General features: G+C 42.1%; 1 protein-coding gene across 1 annotated transcript in view; it reads right to left on the bottom strand.

Annotated features, from left to right (window-relative positions):
• Positions 1-25,269, bottom strand: part of LOC122944237 (voltage-dependent calcium channel subunit alpha-2/delta-3-like) — a 234,698-nt gene that overhangs the window by 64,747 nt on the left and 144,682 nt on the right. Inside the window, exon 12 of the mRNA XM_044302472.1 lies at positions 3,304-3,366. Within this exon, the coding sequence (XP_044158407.1) occupies positions 3,304-3,366 (63 nt within the window). The remainder of the gene's footprint in view (positions 1-3,303; positions 3,367-25,269) is intronic.

The raw sequence follows: 25,269 nt of genomic DNA on the forward strand, positions 1-25,269 counted from the left end.
ACTGCCTGCAGCTACCACTAGGGGGAGCTCAGTGGATTGTAATTTGTACAGTTACTATAATCATCTGTTTGCACTGAGCTCCCTCTAGGGTTGGCTACATGAAAATGGAGTGTTTTTACACCAGAAAGAGAAAGTAGGAGATAAAGGGACACTGTCACCTGGATTTCACTGACTGAGCTATTAACATCACCACATCAGTCTCCACGATTTACATTAAAATATACTAGTATTACAGCCCTTTGTCTTTGCATTTGTCTAGAAAATAGCTTTTAATCATATGTTAATTACTTCGATAAGGAGCTGTCCCTCCGGCTGTTGGAGCCCAGCCGCGCCCATTATCTTGGAGTTCAGCACCGCCCTACTGCTAATTTATTCACTGCTTATTGCCAACGTAATGTGTTTGTTGTGCACTAAATCTCGCGCATTTCCGGGCCAAGCAAAGCTGGCACATGCGCACTTTGTGAGGCCGATGCCAGGACACCACGTGGGCACTGACATGTGTATCCAAGGCGCATGCGCAAGATTTCAGGCACAACAAACACATTACGACAGCGATGAGCAGTGAATAAATTAGCAGTAGGGCGGTGCTGGGCTCCGAGATAGTGGGCATGGTTGGGCTCCAACGGCCGGAGGGACAGCCCCTTGGGCTCCTTATCGAGGTAATTAACATACGATTAAAAGCTATTTTCTAGACAAATGAAAAGACAAAGGGCTGCAATACTAGTATATTTTAATGTAAATCGTGGAGACTGATGTGGTGATGTTAATACCTCAGTAAGTTAAATCCAGGTGACAGTGTCCCTTTAAGCACAGGGTCTTAGCAGTTGGATGGTCTTCTCCATTGAAAGAATGCCACAGTTTCTATATCTTCACTAATTTCCACATATTTTTCATCTTTCAGTCTAATGATTGGCTTCTTCATAATTAGATGCAAAAGACTGTTCTTCAGTGTTGTAGGAAGGAACAAGGGGCCGTCATTGATGGTCGGTATGTGTCATTATTCCCGATTGCAGTCTGACACTTCAGCTGTTTAGTATGGCTGTAAAGCTGATCTGGGACGGCTTTTACTGGCAGTAGTCAAAAGTGCTGGGTGGGTGGCTACTGCCCACGTTCCAGGCCGGGTCTTGGCAGGCTTATAAAGCTATCAGCACTATCAGGTGGGGTGGATCTACCTCCATCTGACAGTGAAGCTGTGGTGTCCTCTGTGCTGAAGGCTGAAGACTGCAAACAGGCATGCAGGCCTCCTGGAAGCCTGCCAGTGAACTTTTCTGTGGCTAAGCATTCAGCCGGGTGTGAACGGACACCTAGGATTCCAGATGAACACTGTTTTGTTTTGCTGTGTATGAACAAGCACCAAGACTGTTATGTTTTGCTGAGTGTGAATAAAACACTGATTTGCAACCTGGTTCCTTGCCTCTATACTGCGTCCGCTAACCTGTCTACCAGAGCAAATCACCACAGTGTATACCTTTACCCATAATTGTTCAAGGCTGTATACAAGTGTGGTGAGGCAAATGTAAGGGTACGGCCACATGGTCAGGTTTCCTGATACAGTTTTGGAAGCCAAAATCAGAAGTGAATTAATAAAAGAGGAGGAGTCTTCTTCTAAGATACACTCCTAATTTTGGCTTTCAAAACTGCATCAGGAAACCAGACCGAGTGGTCGTACCATAAAAGTCCAAAATCCAGTGCTGATAGGAATCCTCTATATGGTCATAAAGTTAGAAAATGATGACGTAGCTAATGTACTGCGCTACAGTTCCGAGGAGCTGCAACCATAAAATCGCTGATGGTGCTAGCTCAGCAGAATACAACCTGACCTCAGGGGCACTCAGGGGCACTCAGAGCAAAGGTGCTACATAATGCCTATCGCCGGGCCTAAGAGGGTGGTGCTGCATGAGTGAACTTACATTCCCTCCTTTTTAAAAAAATACACATTTATATGTGCGGATTAGAAGATAATTAATCCTGATAAAGATGAAATATAAAATCTGATTCCAAAACAAATGTATCACTTCTGCCTGAGAAGAAAAGAGCAGTTGTTACAGAATGGCTGCGCGCCCATCAGGTGCACTGGGCTTAACTTGTCTTACTACAGTACTTAATGTTCTTCATTAAGCCTCACTTCTTGATGTGATCTGATCTTGTCAAGAATCAGTAATAGTGTCCACAGAATTAGGTCACGTCTAGAGAGAACGCAATCTGTGTCAGTCACTTTCTACTCCGGAGATTGCAGCTCGCAGGGACTAGAGGACGTCTGATTGTCAGGACACGTTACTGTCTGATTACAAGAGCTCAGAAAATAAAATCTGTCACTGAATGAAGTTCAGCAAAAGTAAAAAAAAAATAATTATCTCATATCCATCCATCTCTTTAATCTATCTATCTATCTATCTATCTATCTATCTATCTATCTAATTCCAAAAATTGAGGCAGAACTCCGACATCAAGTGAAAAAGGTGGTGACCCAATTTATTCCCAGGCAACGTTTCAGCCCACTCAATGAGGCCTTTTTTCTATCTATCTATCTATCTATCTATCTATCTATCTATCTATCTCATCTCCATCCATCTCTTTAATCTATATATCTCAGGGGAAAGCAACCTCTGGCACTCCAGTTGTTGTGAAACTACAACTCCCAGCATGCATACTTCCTCAGCTCTTCGCGTTAGAATTGTAGTTTCATAACAGCTGCCAAATGTTGCCGATTATTGATCTACAGTATTTATCTGTCTATGTCATATCTAGCCACCCATCCATTCATCTATCTAGAAAAAGAAAAAGAAAAAAGCAGCACTCTTTTTCTGTAGCTCTGCCTTCTTTTATTCTAACTATCTATCTATCTATCTATCCATCTATCTATCTCTCTATCTATATCTTCTATCTGTCCCTTCTATCTATTTATTAGATATCTATCTATCTATCTATCTATCACATGGAGACCTTTTTCTGGTAAGGACCCTCAATTTTCTAGGGATCCCCTTTCCCCGATACAACCGCCCCAGATGGTCCAAAAATGAGTGTTGCCCTAAAAGTGTTGCAATTGAAACTTATGAGTTAACTGCAATTTCTCAACACAGTTCTAACAGTCTCTTCTTAGATAATCTCTTAGTTCAGACCTCTGGTGCACACCTCTTTTCCCCGGTTTAAGCTGCTGAATGCTGTAGGGGAAATGTAGTATCACATGGTGACCATACAGCAGCTCTCCATACTGGCTTTTAGGAGAAGTTTCCTAATTGCAGCCCCCCTCCCCCATGATATCCATATGCCATAATTCAGTGGTCAATACAAGACATATCTCACCTGTCTGTAGTCTTCAGAAACCAGGATGAAGCCATTATTGTCAATGAGATAACAGTTCAAAACCTAAGGGAAAAATTGGAAGAATAATTTGGATGTAGTTTGTTTCATTCCTTTCATAGAATCAAAAAACTGACAAGCTGAAGAGACAGTCAAAGAGCCAGTATAGGGCCCCAAAATATTAAAGGGCTTATTTAGCTTAAAGGGATTTTCTACTTTGGAGAATCCATAGATGTTACAAGAGTCCTTGAAAGAGCATTGCATATATGTTTTCAAAGCTAGTCATCTTGCTTCACACATCTCAGGACAGGATGAACCAAGAGCAAAGGTAATGAAGGACACATCTGCACTACAAATAGTACAATGATGTCGTAGACAGGACGTTGTAGCAAGATGGTTTTCATTTTCTAAAATGATGACCCATGTTCACTAATCAGGTTTCTGTTTTTAATCAAGATTAAATTGTCAGAAGAGTCAAAAATAACTTTTAGGTTTTTCACGACTGTACAGAAAAAAAAAACATAAGGTGAAAACTGCCCCTGCCTTTGCAACCAGCTTTTAATTCATCACTCCAATGTTTCCAAAATGAAAAATGAAGCATGTTTGTAAATATTATAGATTTATAAATATTCTACTGTTTTCTGTATACAGCACCTGGGCAGACCTATCCACACCGATGCAGTCATGTCCTGTATTACATTTGCCCCTCTGTAGGTTAGGACTTGTATACCCCTGTAAAGTTGTATTTCCATGTTGCATGTTTATGGCATATACACATCCTCTTCCTGGGCCAGTGATGTCATCTTCATGGGTCACATGACCTAGGTGCAGCTCAGTCCTATTTCAGCGAATAGTGCTGAGCTGCAATACCAAGTACAGACACTATCCATAGGATGGTGCTGTTCTTGGTAAGGTGGAGGAGGTCTCTTCAAATAGGTGATCGGCGGGGGTGCCAGGAGTTAGACTGATATAACAACTTTAAAGGGAACTTGTCATCAACTTTATGCTGCCCATACTAATGACAGAATAAAGTAGAGACAGGTGAGTTGATTTCAGCGGTCTGTCGTTTTAAAAATTTAAAGTAAGTGGTTGCTGAGAACCAACATCACAATCATTGCAGACTGGGCCTGGAAAAGAGTCCCGGCCGCCTGAGAAGAGTCCTGGTTATTCATGAATTCCTGCTCTCCTGCCCACCTGCTGATGGCTGACAGTCTCCTACCTAGTTTTCTCCCTTTCTCTCTAGGAGAGAACTGCCAATCATCAGCAGATGGGCGAGAGAGCAGGAGATTAGGAATAACCAGGACTCTTCTCAGGTAGATTTGACTCTTTTCAAGGCCTGGGCTGCAATGATTATGATGCTGGTTCTCGGCAACCGCTTAAAACTTATAGCTCATGACTGACACACCGCTGACATCAGCATTTCTGTCACTATTTTATGCTGCCCTCAGTGAGATCAGCATAAAGTTGATGACAGGTTCCCTTTAAAGACCCGAATATTAACATTTCAGTTCATTTAATGGAATTATGGAGATAAGGTAAACATAATTAGCTTTTAATACCTAGTTATAGAACAGGAAAAAAATAATAAAAAATTATTAGAAATTATTTATTTTATCGATTTGCAATCAAAACTTAGCCTTAGACCGAGCACAGACAGTCTGCACCTAGAAAGCGCAGTAATTGTGGGTTCACATATGCGTTTGCAATTCCGTTATACTGTTCCGTTATATCCCTGTATGGCGGAAAAAAATGTCCTGTCGACATACATAAAACGGAACGGTTATTTGTGCCCATAGAAATGCATTAGGACAGAGCAAAATGGAATGCCTCATAAAGGTTCTGTTTTGCATTCCATCCTTAAATTCTGTTATATTCCATTACAACCCTGTTATAACGGAATTGCGAACGCATATGTGAACCTGCCCTTACTTCAATCCATGTGACTTTATCATTCACGATGGGAAACGTGCTGCAAGTGACCTGATTCAGCAGATGCACAGGAGACTTTAGGAAACGGCTCCTTTGCTTTAATCACTGATATAATAGTTTTCCATAGGTTCGTCAGAATGTTTCCAATTTGACTGTTTGGAGAAATGAGACTGAAAGCATTTCCTGTCTGTCGGTATAATTGTATTAAAATATTTGTGACTGAGTACTGGAAGATAACATATAATTATAGGATGGGACCATTTCAGAAAATTCAGCTTGTTTACTGAAATTATAATATTCTTATTCTGAATTTTTTCTATGTTGTGTTCAGAAAACTTTGAGAAGGGAGTAAATAAATAGCTTTAAGGTGCAATTTTTTTTCTAAGAACTCACTGTATTCTAAATGACTTTAAGAATTGAATTTACACTGGGATTTAAAATACAATATAAATTAAGAATATAAGAATTAACAAAAGCTACAAAAACTCAAATTTTACATCTCAAAAAACTAAGCTATTCCAGGGACCACATTGTCCTGCTGAAAGTGACTTAAAGGAGCCATGGTTGATTTAAAACAAATATTAGATTGTAATCGAATACATGACAACAAATCTAGAACCAGCCCTGTACTTTACATAGAAGCAGAGATCTCCGCATTTATTGCTCCAATTGTTCTGCTAGATTTATTTCAGGAGGGCAGCTCAGGGGGTGCGTCCTTTCTCAGGGGTTGTTTCTTTTTTGCTGTGGCTCTTTGCCTGCAACTGCCACAGCTTGAAACAGAAGATGTGGCTGGTGACAGTTGAAGATTTAAACTGAGCACGTGCGACCACCTCACTGAGATGGATGCAGAAATAAGGGAAGGAAAAAAACAGCAGGTGGCGCTATTACAGATACATTTTGTTGAATAACTTAGTGACTATACTAAATCTTTAATGACCTGCAATTACAAATGTATTCAGATGCAGTTCCTGGTTTGAAAAATGTACAATATTTTTTGAGGCACAACCGCTCGAAGGTGTTTTCCAGATTTTTTTTTTTAAAGAGGTTGTCCGGACTTTTAATATTGATGACCTATCCTCGGGATCAGTTATCAATATCATATTGTAGGGGGTCTGACACCCGCCAACCCCACCGATCAGCTGTCTCTCTTCCTGCTCGCTGCTGCTATGTCTATGGCAAGCAAGAAGTGAGACAGGTGCATGCCTTCTCCTCATACAGCTGGTGGGAAGGTGTGCCAGGAGTCAGAACCCCGCTGATTACCTATCCTGAGGATACGTCATCAAAATTCAAAGCCTGGAAAACCCCTTTTAATCCTTCCCCATGGTACCTCTGAAGAGATTTATACTTACCTGCTTCTTTAGGTCCATTCCTACTCCATGACGTCTAGGCCATCCTCACTAGTGTTGGGCGTGAATATTCGAATAGCAAATATTTTTCGCGAATATTTAGAATATAGTGCTATATATATATATTTTTTATATTCTAGATTTTTTTTAAATCTTAACCCATGATCCCTCCCTGCTTCTTGCTTGTGGGCCAATGAGAAGGCTGCAGTGTCTTTGTCTGAGCTTAGCAACATCCCTAGCAACCAATAGGAAAGTTGCCTGCCCCTTACTATATAACAGTGCTGGCCAACCTGCGGCTCTCCAGCTGTTGTAAAACTACAATTCCCACCATGCCCTGCTGTAGGCTGATAGCTGTAAGCAGTCTGGGTATGCTGGGAGTTGTAGTTTTCCAACACCTGGAGAGCCGCAGTTTGGCCATCCCTGCTATATAAGAACCTCCCCAGCAGCCATTTTCTACAGTTTTTTTTAAAGTTCCGAGAGAGAGAGCAGTGTCATTGCTGTGCTCTGTGCTTTCCACACAACATTAGATATCAATATATATATAATACAGATAGTGGGAGATAGTCAGTGTAGGTTATATCCTGATATAGTGTAGCTGATAGGTTCTGCTGTCCATACAGACATGCTGCAGACATAGTGCTGTGATGTCACAATACAAAGTGCACCAATCAGTAATATGTAGTCAGACCGGCTAAAATGTGAAGTTGCCCGTATTGAGCCAAAATATGCGCATCATTAATTGCTGATTTTTGCATTCGCAAATATATTGGAGCACTCTATCTGCATATAAAGCTATTGTAATGTTCTGCCATGCCTAACCATTTTCTCCAGTCTCAGGAAACTTCTAGCAGCTTGGAAAATGTAGCAACAGTGACCCACCCCTGTATTTTGCGCAAATTATGCAAATCTTATATTGCTGTTTTTTCGCAATCACGAAAATAATGACAAATATTCGCCCAAATATTTGTGAAATATCGCAAATTCGAATATAGCCCCTGTTGCTCATCGCTAATCCTCACTGGACTTCCATTACCCTCATGTACATCTTTTGTGCCACTTCAGCCACTGGCCTCAGCAGCGACATTTTCCAAAGCAACATGTTATTTCTGGGTCTGGTACCAGTTTAGGACATGTCACCGGTGAGGTTGGTCTTTGAATGCAGCATCCTATATGACTCCGTCCAGGAGGAAGTTAGAAGGCAGGGAACGGAAATCCAGAAGATGGCCCAGGAGTCATGGAGCTGGAACGGCACGGCCGGGAACAGGTCAGCACAGTTCTCTTTACAGTTACCATTGAGTCGGGGGAAATGGGTGCAGGGAATTAGAAAAAAAAGTTCTGGACAAGCCCTACACTTGAGATAACAATCAACGGAAATGGCTGATTGTGGCCTTCCATCATTTCAAAAATTTGCATGATAACACACAATGGCCAAACACAACCGAAAATGTGATCAGCTACTGTCGAAAAAGTCTGGCTGAGGTTGGCTGAAACTACATGTGTATGTGTATGGTTAATTGGTTGAATTCAGCCAATTATTTGCCATTTTATCCAAGGACCCATTTTTTTTTTTAACTGACTCCTTTGGAAAGTTCAGACATGCATGTTGCTGATGGGGTCATTCACACAAACAATCCCATGATGACTGTTCTGCAGATCAACTAATGTGATATTAATAAATCTGAGTCTTGGGAAGTTTGGGCATTGCCCTTGCTATAAGGACACTAATAAGCACCTATACCATAGCCAGTGGTCTAACTATAGAGGGTTTAGAGTTAACTTGATATGACCTAGTCAAGAGCTCTAATAAGTCACATATGCCGAGTTATAGCCAGTCTGTTCTTCACCCAAGCCATTCAGTTTGGAACTCTCATGGTGATGAATGGAGAGCACACTGGGCATGAGTGATGTTCTCTCCTTCACTTTGGGGACTCTATTCTCTAGACAGGAGTGGATCTCAGAGATGGAACCAGCACCTATCTGACATTGATGATATATCCTAGAGATGGGCCAACCCCTTTAATATTGATGCATTAAATGGTGCCTAGGGCCATGCTGGAAGGAAGAGCTTAGAAAAATTGTCCCACAAAAACATTCTACAGTTTTCAAACCAGCACCTGGATCTGCATACTTTTGTAATTGCATGTAATTATAAAGTTTATTATAGCTACTGAGTTACTCAATGAAATCTAACAGTATAGCGCCACCTGCTGTTTGCTCTTTTTCTAATTTCTCTCTCTTGCACACTGAGACGGAAGCACATGCTCAGTTCCATCAGTAAACTGCCACCAGCTGCATTAGAAAGGACACACCCTTGACAAAGGACACATCCGCTAAGCTTGAAATTGAGCTAGCAGAACAATTGGAGCAATGAATGGAGGAGATCTCTGGATCCATGTGAGAGAAAGGGCTGGTTATAGCTTTGTTAGAAACAGACTGTCGAGTACTAACTAGGTATGATTTTCATTTTTTACATCAATCATAAGATAACACCAGGGACGAACATATCACATGGGCCCAGAGAGGTGCTTTTTTTTATTTTATTATTTTTTCCCTCCCTTTCTCTGCCTTGGGGTGAAGGGGCCTTTTTTGGTGGGTGAGTGGGAGGGGGGGGGGGGGGGGGGGCGAATTAGGACTTACTGTGAATCTGCTGCCCGTTCTGCCTATACTCCATAGCTGAAGGACCTGCGATGACATCATAGTCATGTGACCCTTTCAACACTGGAAGTGGTGGTAGGACCTGTGATTAGGTCACCGTCATGTGACCAGTGCAGAAAAAGGCAGCGCTCAGCAGTGGAGACCTGTGATGCCAAGTAAGTGCCAGAGAAATGCTGGGAGATGTGGTTCTCCCCATTATACCTCCTCCCTGATTAGTGGGAGGGAAATATGTTATTTAACTGGGACTGTATATCAGAGGGGCCGTCTAGCAGTGAGCCCGGTGACGTCACCAGCACTAATGGACAGGCTTTAGCACTACCTTAGCCTGTAAAGCTGCCCATCAATGCCAGTGAAGTCCCCGGGAACACTGCTAGGGATGTAAACAAAACAGCCCTTGCCCTATGCTTAACAGTGCAGGCCAAGGGAGAGCATCGGAGTATGAAATTTCAGAGGGGCTGAGTGGGGGAGAAGGGAATATGTCCGGGTTCAGCTCTGAGCCCGGAGAACTCCTTTAAGGGCATCTGTCACCAGATTTGTACCTGGCTGACCTGTTAGATGTGCGCTTGGCAGCTGAAGGCATCTGTGTTGGTCCCATGTTCATATGTGCCACATTGCTGATAAAAATTATGCTTTACTTTATGCAAATGAGCCTCTAGGAGCAACGGGGGCGTTGTCATTATACCTAGAGACTCCAGTTTCTTTGCAACTGCTGCTCCCCGTATACTTTGACAGGGGCTGGCAGTGAAAATGCCATCACAACTGGCCATGTCAAAGTGCAGAGGGCGCGGAAGTTACAGAGAGAGCGGAGCCTATAGGTGTAATGGAAACGGCCCCGTTTGCATATAATAAAACATAATTTTCTCAGCAATGCGGGCACATATCTGGACATAACTATTTTGAAGGGGGCACATACTTGGCATAGCTACTGTGAAGGGGCACATATCTGGGCATAGCTGCTGTGAAGGGGGCATCTCTGGGCATAACTATTGTGAAATGGGCACAGATCTGGACATAATAATTGTGAAGGTGGCACATATCTGGGCATAGCTACTGTGAAGGGGCATCTCTGGGCATAAATATTGTGAAATGGGCACAGATGTGGACATAACCATTGCGAAGGTGGCACATATCTGGGCATAGCTACTGTGAAGTGGGCATCTCTGGGCATAACTATTGTGAAATGGGCACAAATCTGGACATAACCATTGTGAAGGTGGCCATATCTGGGCATAGCTACTGTGAAGTGGGCATCTCTGGGAAAGACTACTGTGAAGGGGGCACATATCTGGGCATAGCTACTGTGAAGGGGGCACATATCTGGGCATAGCTACTGTAAAAGGTGCACAGTGTGGGCATTACTACTATGTTCAGGTACAAAGGGGGAATAATTACTATGTGGGTAGAGATGAGAGAATTCAATGACAAAGCAGATGACAGGCGTCGCTCTTAGAATCACTGCACACTTCACTTATTTGGACAGTCACGGGGCCAAAACTGACTAAATAACTCAAGTATGAACTCAGCCTCACAGGTCGATGTGTATCTGACCAGCTAAGACCTGTCCTAGGTTGCTAATATAGCTTATATGTTCATACAGCTAAACCTGCCAATAACCTTAATACAGTTCCTATGCTTGTGTGTTAAAGACAAGGGCAGAGTTATTTACAGTGACTTCATGTTTGGATGTCATATAAATGTTATATATATTGGGTTCACAGAAGCAGAAAAGATATTATGCCTTTAAGATTCATTATATAATGAAAGTTAAGCTCAATGACACAGCAGAAACAACATAAATCATAGAGTTAAACTGTTGTTGCTAAGCAGGAGTCTTGACCAATCCTAGCTAGCCTAACACAGCCCAGGTGTTTTGACCAATTACAGCCAGCCTCACACACAACTTGTGTGGGAAAAATCCCCTAGCAGGAGCTGCTGGAATCATTATTCACCAGAGAGAGAAGCTGAACAGACATTCACTCCACTAAGAGCTATGTTTTATGGAAGCAGAGAGGCCAAAATAGGAATTTAAAACAGTTATATAATGTTCCTACTGTTAATATAGTGAGTAGAACTGTACTGAACCAGTTATATGTGTGTTTACTTAGAGTTCCACCAATTGCAAACTACAAAGTTCACAATCCAAATAAAAATTCCATATTGCAATCCAAATTGCATACAACCATACCAGATCACACTCCAGCAATCTGCAAATAGTTACTTCTAACTGCATACTGCAAATTATGACTAAATTCAGCAAGTGAACTATTAGTTAGACCTCAGATATACCTCTCAGAGAGATCATAAAGTGCGAGTACAGATACTGAAGAGAGAAATACTGTATATCCACCATTTTATGTTGAATGACAAGATTGAACAGTTGAACCACCATCTTATGCATACCGCCATTTTATGATACTTTATTTAACATGTGTTTTGTACATGGACTATCTGCTGTGGAGGCGGCAGTGTTATGTATAAAGAAAAGTTGAAGTTAATAAAGAAGTTATTTCAAGCATTTGGTGTGCTCTTTAAACCTACTGCTTCCATAAAACTGGCGCTAGAGGAATTACAGAGTAATAGAAGTCAAAATTCTTCTAATGCCAAAGCGCAAAAGGCACTTCATAGTGCTGCGCCTGCCACACGATGTTAATGCCAAGAAGAAGCACAGTACTTTTACACCCTCATCAGCTGATTCCACATAGATGTCTACAGAACCTGTTCTATTAAACGCTTACACAAGTAGAGCCCCCCCCCCCCCCCCCCCGCCAGAGTGGAGAGGGTGTCAGCAGTAAGATTGTGTTGACGTCACTGATTATTTTGCCCTTCCTCTGATCCATCAGAACAATAACCAAAAAACGGATCCTGTCTGTGGAGCATCCGCCTTCACTCGTTCAGCATTTGGTCAGTAATCCATCAGTATTGCTAATGCCCAGAAAAACAGGAGTGGATCCAAAACAGAGATGACCGAGTCAACCATCAAGAACAGCTGGGTTTCTGGTCAAGACACCACCGCTCACTGACACCGGGAGCTCAGGCCTCTCGCTGCGACTCCTGCTGCCACAGTCCCCTTACTCTGCTGCGACCTGTGCCTGCGCCAGAAACATTTAGGCCTCTGCCACTCCCCTGTGCAGGGCCTGGCACTTCTCTGTCTGACATACTGTTAGATCAAATAAATAAATAATTAAATAAAAAGGAAATTAAAACACCACAAATAAGTCTGTAATTTTCTGACTTCACCACACAACGGCTAATATGCCCTTTTTTTCCCCACTAATACACGCTAAAAAGGGCTTTAGAACATATAACTGCACCGCTGAGCGGCAAATAATTTTTTGTGCCACTAATACATGCCAAAAAGGGCAGTAATTTTCTCACTTCACCACACAATGGCTAATAAGCCCTTATTTTCCCACTAATACAAGCCAAAAAATTATTTAGAACATATAACTGCACCGTGTAAATGTAGAAATATTTCCTTGTAATAAACCCTGTTAATGCCTGAATCAAACCACACTTGCACCCCAGTAACAAGAAAGGTTTGCTAGAATTACAGAGAACCTCCCCTACTGTACCCTGTTCTACATAAATGCTGTGGAATGATTCCTCCCTATCCTTTCCCTACACCTTGAATAATCTTTACCTGCACTTGTAAATAGTTTTTTCACCACAATGAAGTTTTTCCCATCACTGTCCCTAGCGCCTGCTGATGTCTCTCCCTGCACTAAGTACACTGGAAAATGTCAGAATCTAAGATGGCTGAGGCTATTTATAAGGCTGTGACATCGCAGGGCTGTCTGGTTGCTGATTGGCTGCATGCATGGCATTATGGGTGATCCCGCCTTCCCAGAGTTCCTTGCTCCATGTCCTCACACGTGCAGCAGCCATTTTAGGTAAAAAGCGTGAGAAAATTCGGATTCGGTGAGAATCAAATTTTTCATAAAATTCGGATCGAACTCCACTTTGTCCACTTCGATTTGCTCATCTCTATATGTGTGGGCACTAAGGGAACTGGTTGTGTACAGTCATGCTTTGGGCAGAGTTAGAGGCATGGCCTAGTGTGAAAATATATATATATACATGCTGTAAACATATTGACCCCATATTAACAAGATGGTTTTTATTTGCACGTATATGTTTATATTTGTATGTGTGGTTTGGGGGGGGGGGGGGGGGCGCAGGTACATTCCTTGCACAGGGGCCCTCTACTGTCTGTGTCTGCCCTTGGATAACCCATTTAATGAATTTTTCACTGTGCCTCTTCCTAATACAGATGTTGCTAGATCTTCATTTGAAGCTTTGCAGGGTCCTGTATGGATTCCCAGAATTAAGTGTAGACCCCCTCCCCTACCTTCCTAGGCTGAATGTGAGGACTCTGACAGTGCATTAATGAAAGCATTGTGCAGTAACGGGGGAGTCGGTAGTATTTTTAATTTGCTCACTGAATGAGAGGGGTGGCAGAGGTTTATGAAAGGACGGAGTCCCTTAGGCCTCTTAAAGTCTTTCAAACTGTGGATTTAATTGGATATTGGATTCAAGGCTTCGGCTGTTGGCTTTAGGTAGCTCTAGAAGTCTGCAGAAGTAGGTGAGCCAGCAGCGCTTTCTATTGCTACCTACACCACTTGAGAGCTGGGGTGTCTGTGCAATTAAAGGCAAATGAATGGTTAGCTGGAGGCTGGTTTCTGGCAGACATCCTGTCAATAAATAGTTACGTTCTACTTCATTCTCCCCTGGTTTTGTGGCTGATGCTTACACTTTAATGATTTAACTAACTGATGTTACAGGCTTTTCTGTTAGCACTTAACTATGCTCTTAGGCAAGAAATCTGTATGAAGGCAAATTTAATTCAAGTACAGTTCATGTTCTCCGAGAAGCTACGGATTTAAAGGGGTGGTCCACGTCTTACAAAATCTTTTTCTTAGAAGGGCTCCCTGAAAATAAGCTGATAGATTGTAGAGACTGGGGACAGTCTTAGGGAGCAGTAAACTTGGAAATTTCTCACACCAACAATCTCCTAGGACAAGAGAAAGTAAAACCCCACCAGTACTATTTAGTAGTTTATGGAGACTGTATTATAGTATTATGTGGTACCTGTTATTGTGGCCACCACTGTTCTGCTTTCCTACTCCCGAGCTTCTGGGTTCCCATGGCAGGGACTCACCAGCTCCTCTTTCCTGCTTCCAAGCATGCTCGGTCACTGGACTAGCTTTGTCCCTCTGTCCTGTACAACCTATTCTTTCCCAGCCAATGGCTGGCTACTCTGGGGTACTTCTGGTGCATTCCCCTATGGAAAGGTGCCTGAGCAGTAGGTTCCAATCTGATAGTGTCCTGCAAACAAAAGCTGTTCTACGTTTGTCTTCCCGGCTACCAACTTCTGTCTGTTTCCAAGAATTGGCCCTTCTATGCCTGATCTACACTCTAACCCTGAGCTGCCTGCCCTGAATTCAGACTGCTTATCGGATCACACAAACATTGCCTGCCCTGACCTCGGCCTGTCCCTGAACATAGTTTTGCCTGATCACTTGTTGTTCCGCACCAGTGTATCTTTACCGCCGTGGGCCAGCCATCACATGAACAGAGACTACTCCAAGAAGTGGCAGCCTGGTGGTTCCCCTGCAGCAAAGATATCTTTGTAAAAGGGTTATAGGGTAAGATTCAGGGGCCACTTAGATTATATCCTTAGAAGTAGCCCTTAGCCAAATCTGTTCAGCTGGCACAGCAAATCCACATCCACTTCAGCACCTTTATGGAAGCATTCTTTGGGCTCTTTAAGGGAGTATCATTTGGATACAGTATAAAATTTGGACACTATATGAGGGTAGTAAATTAGTTGTATATGGCAGTATTATCTTAGTACTATATTCTAGAATCATGCAGGTTGAAGCTACAAGAAAACTCTAAAGAGCAGGTGACTCTACTTTGCTTATTTCGTAGGACCTCATTTTCTAGAAAATAGACCCTTGCTAGGATCTTCAAAGATCAGCTGTAATCCGTATATGAAGCCAAAAGCAATTCAGCACCGATGCAGGGGAACTGCAGCATTACCTAGTATTCATCTAAATCAATTGACTGTCTGTGTAATGTATACATGTGTCAGGTCCTCACTGTCTGTAACCACAATGTGTTCCAGATAATTGATGACGATTCCCCTTCTATAACTTAGAATTCTTTAATAGGGTGTTTGAGATTGGGTTTTCTAGAGCAGATAACCGCATTGATGAATAAAAATAGCACCCAAGTTTATATATGGACCTCTACCCTTCCATGATATATACCTTTGGATAAGTTTGCAGCACATTAGAAAAAAAAAAGTCTTATTCTAGATATTTCTTCAGTCAGGCTACCCATGTATACTTAGACATTTTGGCATTCTAAAAGTTTAAAAAGAATATTCTAAAATAAATAAATGAAGCCAAGTCATTTATGTTGTTCTCTCTATAAAAATATGGCACAAATTGTTAAGTGCTTTTCTGAGACTGGAAGAAACTAAATTCTGTATGGTCCATTAAATTTTATTTTGTAGTGAAGTAGGGTTGAAAAGCGTTGGATGGATAATACTCGTGTGCTTCAGAGGTGTTTATGATACATAATGGATATATGAATAAGCAGAACACTAGTCATGGGTGTTTTGGAAGCACAAAATAACCACAGTATTTTTTTACTGGCAATGACTTGAAGCCTAAGTAAAGTTACAGAGTAGATCTTGAAATAAGTGGGATAATGTAGTGTAAAATGCTATCTATCTATTATCTATCTATCTTTCTATCTATCTAATCTCGCTATCTATTTCTTTTGATGTATGTGAGATGAATGGTGTGAGATGACTTAAAAAAATATATATATATGTTACTCCACCCAGAAATGTGTATGCTATATAATTCTATATGGCCATCTAGTGGTTGCGATGTGAATTATAGCTTGTATAAGGTTTTGCTATTATGTTGCGAGATTATATTGAGTTTGTATCATGAGATATTGGAGTCTTTAATCAAATTCATTCAAAGCCAAGGGTGGACAATCTGTTGCCATACATACATCTATCTATCTATCTATATGAGAAAACCAAACCAAAATATATAAGATAAAATGCAGAAGGATACATTTTGCCTATACGTTTAGGTTTGGTTTACTGTTATAGGGTTATGGCCGGACTGGAGGGGGAGCCTTAGGGGAGGCCAGCATAACAGGGGGTTGGGTTCATGGAGACCCCCTCCCCCCCCCCCCTTCCTTCTTTTCTCCCTTCATTATTTTCCTTGGCGGGTTAGAAATAGGCTAATTAGTTAGTGGGGTGGGCCTGAGGTGTTTCAAGGTGGATAGGGATTGGCCGAGTTGAATTTAAGGGGTGGAGGACGAGGGGTTAAAAGGCTGCACCTAGGTGAAGAAGGGTGCCATTTTGGAGAAAATCGGGAAAGAGTCCCGCCCACCCACCCTTAATTCTTTGAAAAGATGGGATTTGGTGGCAGAGTTAAGGAGTCGGTGAGGTAGGTGGTTGGGGGCAGTGGTAGGGTGTTATGGGGGGCATTTTTGTCACGGCAGCTGTAGCGGGGGGAGGTCCTTGAAGTTGGTGTTATTCACTGGTAATGATAATGGGAGGGCTCCGCGGTTGGGGCTGGACTCCCAGTTGGGGATGAATTAAAGGAGGCCATTTAGTGGTGCTTTCGAGCTGGCGGAGAACGGCTGGAGGCAAGATGGCACTCCAGTAGGGCTGTTGTTCAGGTTTTGGGGCTTCAAGGACCTCCCCTTTATTCATATATACTGTATATTTTACATGTTGTATGTTTAATAAACAGCTGCTGTGGCCGATTCATTCCAACCTGGTGTCCGAGTGTTTATTACGGGTAAAAGATTAAGGAACATTGGGTTGGAGTTAGATCGGGGAGGGGCAGATTTGGGTGGGGGGCTGGAGGGGGGCGGATGGTTTGTGAAGGGGGGTCAAATAGCAGGTAACCCATACCCCTGTCATATTTAGTATAGGCCTCCTTTATTTGTCAAATGGGGAACATTTTGTTTGTATGTTTATCTATCTGGTCTATCTATCTATCTATCTATCTATCTAATCTATCTCTCATTTCATCCATTTATCTATCTCTTCTATCTCTTTCATCTGTCATATCTATCTATCTTCCTACTATCATCCATCTATCACCTACAGTATATCCCATCTATCAAATACATAGAATGTCATTTTATGCACCAAAAATAATTGCCTCTTGCAGCTGTGTAAAATATGCAGCACAAAAATACGTAATAACGGATTAAAAAAAAAAGTGAATTAGTAGTCAAATATTTCAAGAATATTTGGGCCAAAAAGTCATATAGTAGGAAGCTTTGTGCTGTGCACCAGCTGGAAAAAAACTAAAGATATCTGATAAAAATGAACCTACTTTGTCACCAAATCTGAATCATAATCAGTGAATGTTGCATTATCACCAGATGAATACTGACAAATAAGGATTAAAGTGGAGGATATAATTACACATCATTTGTCCTAATCAAAACTAGATGACAAACGAAAGACAGAAGAAACCATTAGGACAGCTAGATCTGCTATGTAACGAGATACGCCGGTTATAACAGGGCTGATAACAGAACAGAGGACGTATAGTACACACCTGTAATGTCACCTACATTATAATAGCCTCGTGAAATGACCTTTCTGCACTCATTCAATGGCTCTGTAATGCACAAGCAACTAATTACTGCATTGATTAGGTAAATGCATAAGTGTTCACGCCAATCTCTCAGCAATACGTACCCTTAAAGGTAAAAGGGTATCTTTAATGTGCACAACTTCTGCTGGCAGTCCTGTTATTGTACCGCGCAGTATTATCATGGCATCATACAGTGTTTGAGTTGATGGAGCCATGATGATATGTCACCTATAGACTTCTAAGGGGACCTACTTAAAGGGGTTATCCCATGATTAATGTAAAAAATGAAAATCAGACTTTTCAATCATGTTCAGTGGGGAAAAATTGGTATTTGAGACACTTGCGATTTAGCAAGTTTTCCCACCTACAAAGAATTTTTATCGTAGGTACTGTGGGGTTTCGCTCTGGTAGATAGGGTAAGCGGACGCAGTACAGAGGCAAAAGAGAAGTTCTTATGCGCAAAACTTCAGTGTTTATTCACACTTGAGGCAAATGCACTAAACAATGCGTTACTTCACACACAATGGACAGTACATCTTTGTGTTACTTCACACAAATTGGAAAGTTCATATAAGACAAGTCACCTTGATGTCAGTTCTGCCTCCAGCAGTCCACTGCAGGCTTTAGGGGCCTGTTTCCTCGGCCCATGAATCTCAGCTCTCCAACCTGGCACCAAGCCTCAGATCCCAACACAGAGATCCTGCGGCTGAGCCCATCTGCCTATTTGAGGACACCCAGGTGCTGCCAAAAACCCGGACAGGCAATTAAAATCCAGTCCGGTATTGCGATATTTTGGACAACACCTTCCTTCCCTCAGTAAGAGCATTGAAGATGTTGTCATGGCTGGGTCTTGACATGAAAGACAACCAGGGCAACTAAGGAGTGGCTCTGTAAGAAGCATTTCAAAGTCTTGAAGTGGCCTAGCAAGTCTCCAGACCTGAAACTAATCGAAAATCTTTGGAGGGAGCTGAAACTCAATGTAGCCCAGCAACAGGCCTAAAATCCTAAAAGATCTGGAGAAGATCTGTTTGGAGGAGTGGGCCAAAATCCCTGCTGCAGTGTGTGCAAACTTGGTCAAGAGCTACAAGAATCGTTTGGCCACTGTAATTGCAAACAAAGGTTTCTGTACCAAATATTAAGTTCTGTTTTTCTATTGTAGCAAATACTTATTTCATGCAATAAAATTCAAAATAATTATTTAAAAATCATACAATGTGATTTTCAGGATTTTTTTTCTATTCCGTCTTGCATAGTTGAAGTGCACCTACAATAAAATAAACATTACAGACCTCTCCATTCTTTGTTGGTGGGAAAACTTGCAAAACTGCCAGTGTATCAAATGCTTATTTTCCCCACTGTAGCTAGAACCAACCCTGTTCCTCACATGGATCCAGAGATCTCCCCATTCATTGCTCCAATGGCTCTGCTAATTTATATCAAGCTGGAAGCTCTAGGGTAGTGTCCTTTCTCCTGCAGCTCTCTCCTATCACAGCTCAGAAGGCATTTGAAGGATGAAACTGAGCATGTGCGGCCATCTCGGCGAGTCAGACAAAAAATAAGGAATAAAAACAGCAGGTGGCGCTATACAGATAGATTTTATTGAATAACTCACTGGCTATACACATTTTTTTATCACATGCAATTACAAAAGTATTCAGATCCAGGTGCTGGTTTGAAAACTGTAAAAAAAAAAATTAAATGGGACAACCGCGCTAACCTCTGTTTGACTTCATTTTCATCTGGAGGCCAACAGATTTCTTCTGTCAGATTCCACATGATGTACAGTAACTGTGCTATGTTACTGCAGAAGTTGTGTCATGGAAGACTTTTCACTTAGAAAATACTGTTGCTGTGGAAGATAGGCACAACATCTGTTGCAGCTTTATTTGATCACCTGCATCATAGTAATCTCTTTAGGAAAGGAATCTAAAGGATCTAACAAATCTAGTCTAAAGTCTTAAATAGTTGTCCCATGAAAAATATTCTTCATTCTTCAAACCAGCGCCTAGATCTGAATACTGCTGTGTGGTCACTGAATTATTCAATAAAATCTATCTGTATTGCATCGCCTGATGTCCCTTCTTTTCCTTATTTCTATGTCCACCTGGCTGAGTTGGTCGCACAGGCTTAGTTCCATCCTTTAATTGCCACCAGCCATATCACCTGTTAGAGGCTGTTACAGGGAAAGAGCTGCAGCAAAAAGGACAAACCCCTTAAAAAGGACTTGCACCCTGAGCTGTGATTGCCGAGAGAGCTGGATCAGAAAGAACACACCCCTTGAGAAAAGGACACAACCCTGAGCTGCCTGTTTGAAATAAATCTAGCAAAGCAATTGGAGCAATGATTGAGGAGATCTCTGGATCCATGTGAGGTACAGGGCTGGTTCTAGCTTTGTTAGAAAGAAATTGCCATGTACTATATGATGTCAGATTTTTTATATTAATTAGAGAAGAGCGAAGTATTCAAAAATTCGATTTGGCTGTTTTGCCAAATTTAACAAAAAAAAATTACTTTGTCACAAAGCGCAATCCTTGTGGGGGCAATGACAAGGAGCGGCTATTGCGCCGATCCCCATCATTGTAACCCCCATAATCAGGCTTACCATTTGCTCGCGTTGGGCCAGCCTTCACCATATTGATTGAAAATCTAGCACAAAATCTTGCGCGGCCCATGATGACGTCATCATGTCAGCCAGCGTAGTGATGTCATACGTCAACATGCACGGGATTACGCGCAAGATCTTCAATCAAGATGGCGGCTGGCCCGTTGAGATTAAATGGATCAGGTAAGTATGATTTTTTTAAATTTTTTACACTATTTCAAGGAAAATCGATTTGCTACCACAAAGCACGAGGAAATTCTGCTTCACGGTGAATCGAACTTTCCCTGAAATTCGATTCACTCAACACTAATATTAATCATGGGATAACTCCGTTAAACTGGATATATACTTCTGAACTGTTGGCCAAACACGCAGTCAACAGTTTTTTCTCTGGACCCTCTTCCAATAGACATGCAAACTCAGCTTCAGATCCAACATGCCTGTTCCTTCTCTCAACATCTGCCATTGGAAAGAATCGGGACACCCAACACACACTAGATGACTCATAGGTCCGGACGACATTTTCTAGCCTTTTTCTCCACAAATGAAATTGATCAAGTTGGAGTTCCTCTTGTTTGTTAGCGCAGTCTCTTATAATAGAAGTGCTGTCATGCCATAGTTTAATACTGCTACTCAATATGTGAGGATTTATAAGGGTTTAGACTAGGGCTACATGGTCGTTTTTGGTTGCCACCTCAGTGCTTTGTTATGGTAAACAACGCCTTGCAATTGTCACAAGCCACCTATGACTTTTACCTTAACAGTGAAACACTGAGGTCATGCTAAGAGTCACAATGTAGCCCAAGCCTAATCCCAAGTCCCAAGGTGGAAATTATGTAGTAAGATTTCCCAGACTGCATTTTAATTTGGTGGTTTGCACCAGTAAGGTCTAATTTGTCCATCTCTTTCAAGTAATCTAGGTACCTTTGTTGTATATGGGACAAGTGAATGTTGATAAAGAACCTGCCATGTACAATATATGTAATGTGACAACTGTAAATAGGTCAAAATAGGGCTGGGCGATTACGACAATAGTGAAAATCGCGATTAATTGAACATGTAACCTCAATTTTGATTATTGAATGAATATTTTGAGGTGTGACTTGGGGCGTGACTCGAGGCGTGGCTTAGCATGGGGTGTTATATGACACTAATGGTTTGATCATATTTTGAGTTCTGCAAATAAGGCGATTTTATTTCTCTATTGGGTAAACTCCTGTGTACTTGTCATACATATGCTTAAGTATGAATTGGCCTGGCCTACATATACCCCAGGCAGGAAAGGCTGTATACTGGGCTGTTCTGGCCCCCATATACCCCAGGCAGGAAAGGCTGTATACTGGGCTGTCCTGGCCCACATATACCCCAGGCAGGAAAGACTGTATACTGGGCTGGCCCCCATATACCCCAGGCAGGAAAGGCTGTATACTGGGCTGTTCTGGCCCCCATATACCCCAGGCAGGAAAGGCTGTATACTGGGCTGTCCTGGCCCACATATACCCCAGGCAGGAAAGACTGTATACTGGGCTGGCCCCCATATACCCCAGGCAGGAAAGGCTGTATACTGGGCTGTCCTGGCCCACATGTATGCCCCAGACAGAGAAGGCTATATACTGGGCTGGCCTGGCCTCCATATACCCCAGGCAGGAAAGGCTGTATACTGGGCTGTCCTGGCCCCTATATACACCAGACAGAGAAGGCTATATACTGGGCTGTCCTGGTCCCCATTCACCCCAAGCAGGGAAGGCTGTATACTGGGCTGTCCTGGCCCCCATATACCCCAGGCAGGGAGGGCCATATACTGGTCTGGAGCTTGCTGGATTCCTACTGGTTGTTTGCATCTCCCCTCCACCTCCAGACCAGAGCAGTGGAGGAAGTAAGGAAGCCGCCCCTCCCCTACCCATGACTGGACTAGTGTTGGAGCGATTCTGCAGGGCCAGACACCTCTGGAGCAATATCATTGGTGGCCTGGTGCATGGTTTGATGGTGGGTGTCTAATGACTCCACATTTGCATTGCTTGGCTTCTTACCCTGGCGCTAGGATGTGCTTCTCGTTCCCGGAGGCAGCAGCAATGACGGACCAGCACTTGTAAGAGAGCGCACGCCGGAAGTACGCAGTTTAAAAAGGCCACTGCACTGGGACTACCGGAAAAAAGAGCATGCCGGCACCCCAGTATGTTCCTACATGGAGAAAGTTTAAGGAGACCACATGGCCCCCATATGGCGTCACAAAAACCGAACCCAAAAAAATTACATAGGCAAAGTGCCGTCGGTTAATCCGGCTGATGACCGGTTCATTTATTTTTTCCGATTAACCGCCCAGCCCTAGGTCAAAAGCAATTGTTCATTTAGGGTGAAAAGATGTTTGGAACCATTTTGATAATGACATCTTGAAGTGTGTGTGGACCCCCAAATACAATCTATTCACAGAAGGGGTTAAGTTAAAAGCATTAATGTGTCCAAAGTGAATACAATCTTTCCAATCTGCTCATTAGATGACATCAAAGGGATAAAGTAGTTATGTACTGGGGTTATTTTACTAGCAGTCAAGTATTTGCTTTGTAATTCTGAATGGAATAATTAAGGACAGATGCTTCACTTGCTGCATTCTTCAAGCTCCTTGGGGCCAATGTATCTGGAGTTGTGCAACAATGTCACTGCCTCACAAATCACTTGTAAAGGAGTCAGCCTGTACATGATATCATGCTAAAGTCCCTGCAAGTAGTCCAACCAAAAAGACTAATAATGTATACTAGTATAGATATGTCCTTCCTTACCTTCATTCTTGGCTTAAGATGAACAGCTTTGAAAAAAAAACTTGCGTTACTCACAACTCTGGACAGTAACATTCTATTTTTCAAAGCAGATCATCTTGTGTCACTCATCTCAGGATGTCTCCAAAAGCCAAGGTAAGGAAGGACACATCTGTACATTGGAGGTCGGAGGCACTGAGTGCGGTATATGTTTGTATTATCTAACACATCATTATAACGTAAGGCTGCATCTACTCAGAGCCTTCTGTCACATCTATATGGTATCCCAAAGTATACCTCTGATAAAGGGATGAGCAAATCGATTTGTTACAATTAAAATACGACCCAAATTTTTGAAACAATTCTGATTCGGTAGAATCAAAAGTTCTTCAAATTCCTGTGGGTAGAATTTTTCCAGAGAGGGAGAGATAGAAATAGAGCGTATTCAGGCATTTAAAGCATGTTCGATATGGATAGAATGGATTTGTACCTGAATCGAAATTCTTAGCAAATTTGGACAAATCTAACCGAAATGAATTTTAGGAAATGTATTCATCTCTAGCTGTGATGAATCCTACTGCATACAGTGAAATACATTGAAAATAGGCTCCTCAAAATGTATAGTGTGTACATACTTACCAATATTGGAGTTGGCAAATTTGGATTCTTGTAAGTGCCCAAACCCAACCGGGAATATTCACTTTTAGGCTTGACGGCCTGAATTAGCCTCTGGAAATTTGTAAAGCCACTGAAAATTTGGGACTGTGGAATTTGGCAACTATGCGTATGGTATATGGAATAGTGTAGTTTACCACATTATTTCATACCATAAAAAAGGGTTTCTAACACATAAAAATATGACTTATACTAAAAAGATACTATTTTGGCACATGGTACGTCAATAGTGCCTACGGATATGTTCAGCATATACACCAGGAGCTTCCTCTGTACAAATGGTGGTCACAGGGCCAAACAAGATGGGAACAGGACTTTATATTGAAACTTCCGTGCCTTCCAACCCGAGTCAACTTAAATGCAGTCTGTCAGTAGTTTTGACCGTACTAAACTGCTAGGTAGGGGGGGTAGGTAAAGCAGGACAAACATATATTTGTGGAGCTTTTCTCTTCTGGATTTGTGAGAACATGAAATGTTATTCTACCAGCTTATGCTCAATTTCCCATGGAGGTGCCTTACTGTGAAGTGCTCTCCTCATTAAGATGCATCGCAGCACCTCCTTCTGCACTAAATGACCGCTGGAGACCACTCCAGCCACCACTCAGAGCAGAGGGGAGGAACTTTGAAGCGATTCAATTCAGAGCACACTTCTAAAGCTCCACCCCTGAGCACTTGAGAGAGCATAACCTGGCAGAACAAAAGATCATATTCCTGCCACTCCTGATGAGAAAATCTCCACAGAGAGTATGTTTATCCCGCACTACTCTGCCCCTACCTAGTGCTGTCAGCAGTTTAGCATGGTCAAAACTGCTGATGGACTCCCTTTAAAGTGTGAGCATAACAAGCACTATGCAACACACTGTATATACAGATCTTTTTAAGGGTACATTTACACGACCATGAAATTTTATCCGCATCCATTCCGCATTTTGCCGAATAGCTGCAGATCCATTCATTCCTATGGGTAAATAAAACGTGCGGACAACGTTCAGCATGTTGTCCACATCCGTGTTTCTGCATTTCTAGTCCGCAAAAATATGAAGCTTGTACTACTATTGTCCACACAGATAGGTCCGCAGCCCCATTCAAGTAAATAGATCCGCAAATTGCGGATAACATACGGAATAGTTTCAGTTCGTTCGTCGATCAGTAGGTGTTAAAGATCCTATATCCAGGATCATATGGACCCAATATAAACATTGCTGGTTGAAGTATATCCAGAAGAGGATCAGACATACAATGCACCCCATGGCCTTTAAAATACAGATGTGTAGATGACTCCAAAGTATCATCTCCAAATCTGAATTTACGGTCCAAATTGTTCTAATAACTATCCCTCTTAAAATACTGTTATCTCTCAT

This window comes from Bufo gargarizans, chromosome 7 (genome assembly GCF_014858855.1).
Source record: "Bufo gargarizans isolate SCDJY-AF-19 chromosome 7, ASM1485885v1, whole genome shotgun sequence".
NCBI lineage: Eukaryota > Metazoa > Chordata > Amphibia > Anura > Bufonidae > Bufo > Bufo gargarizans.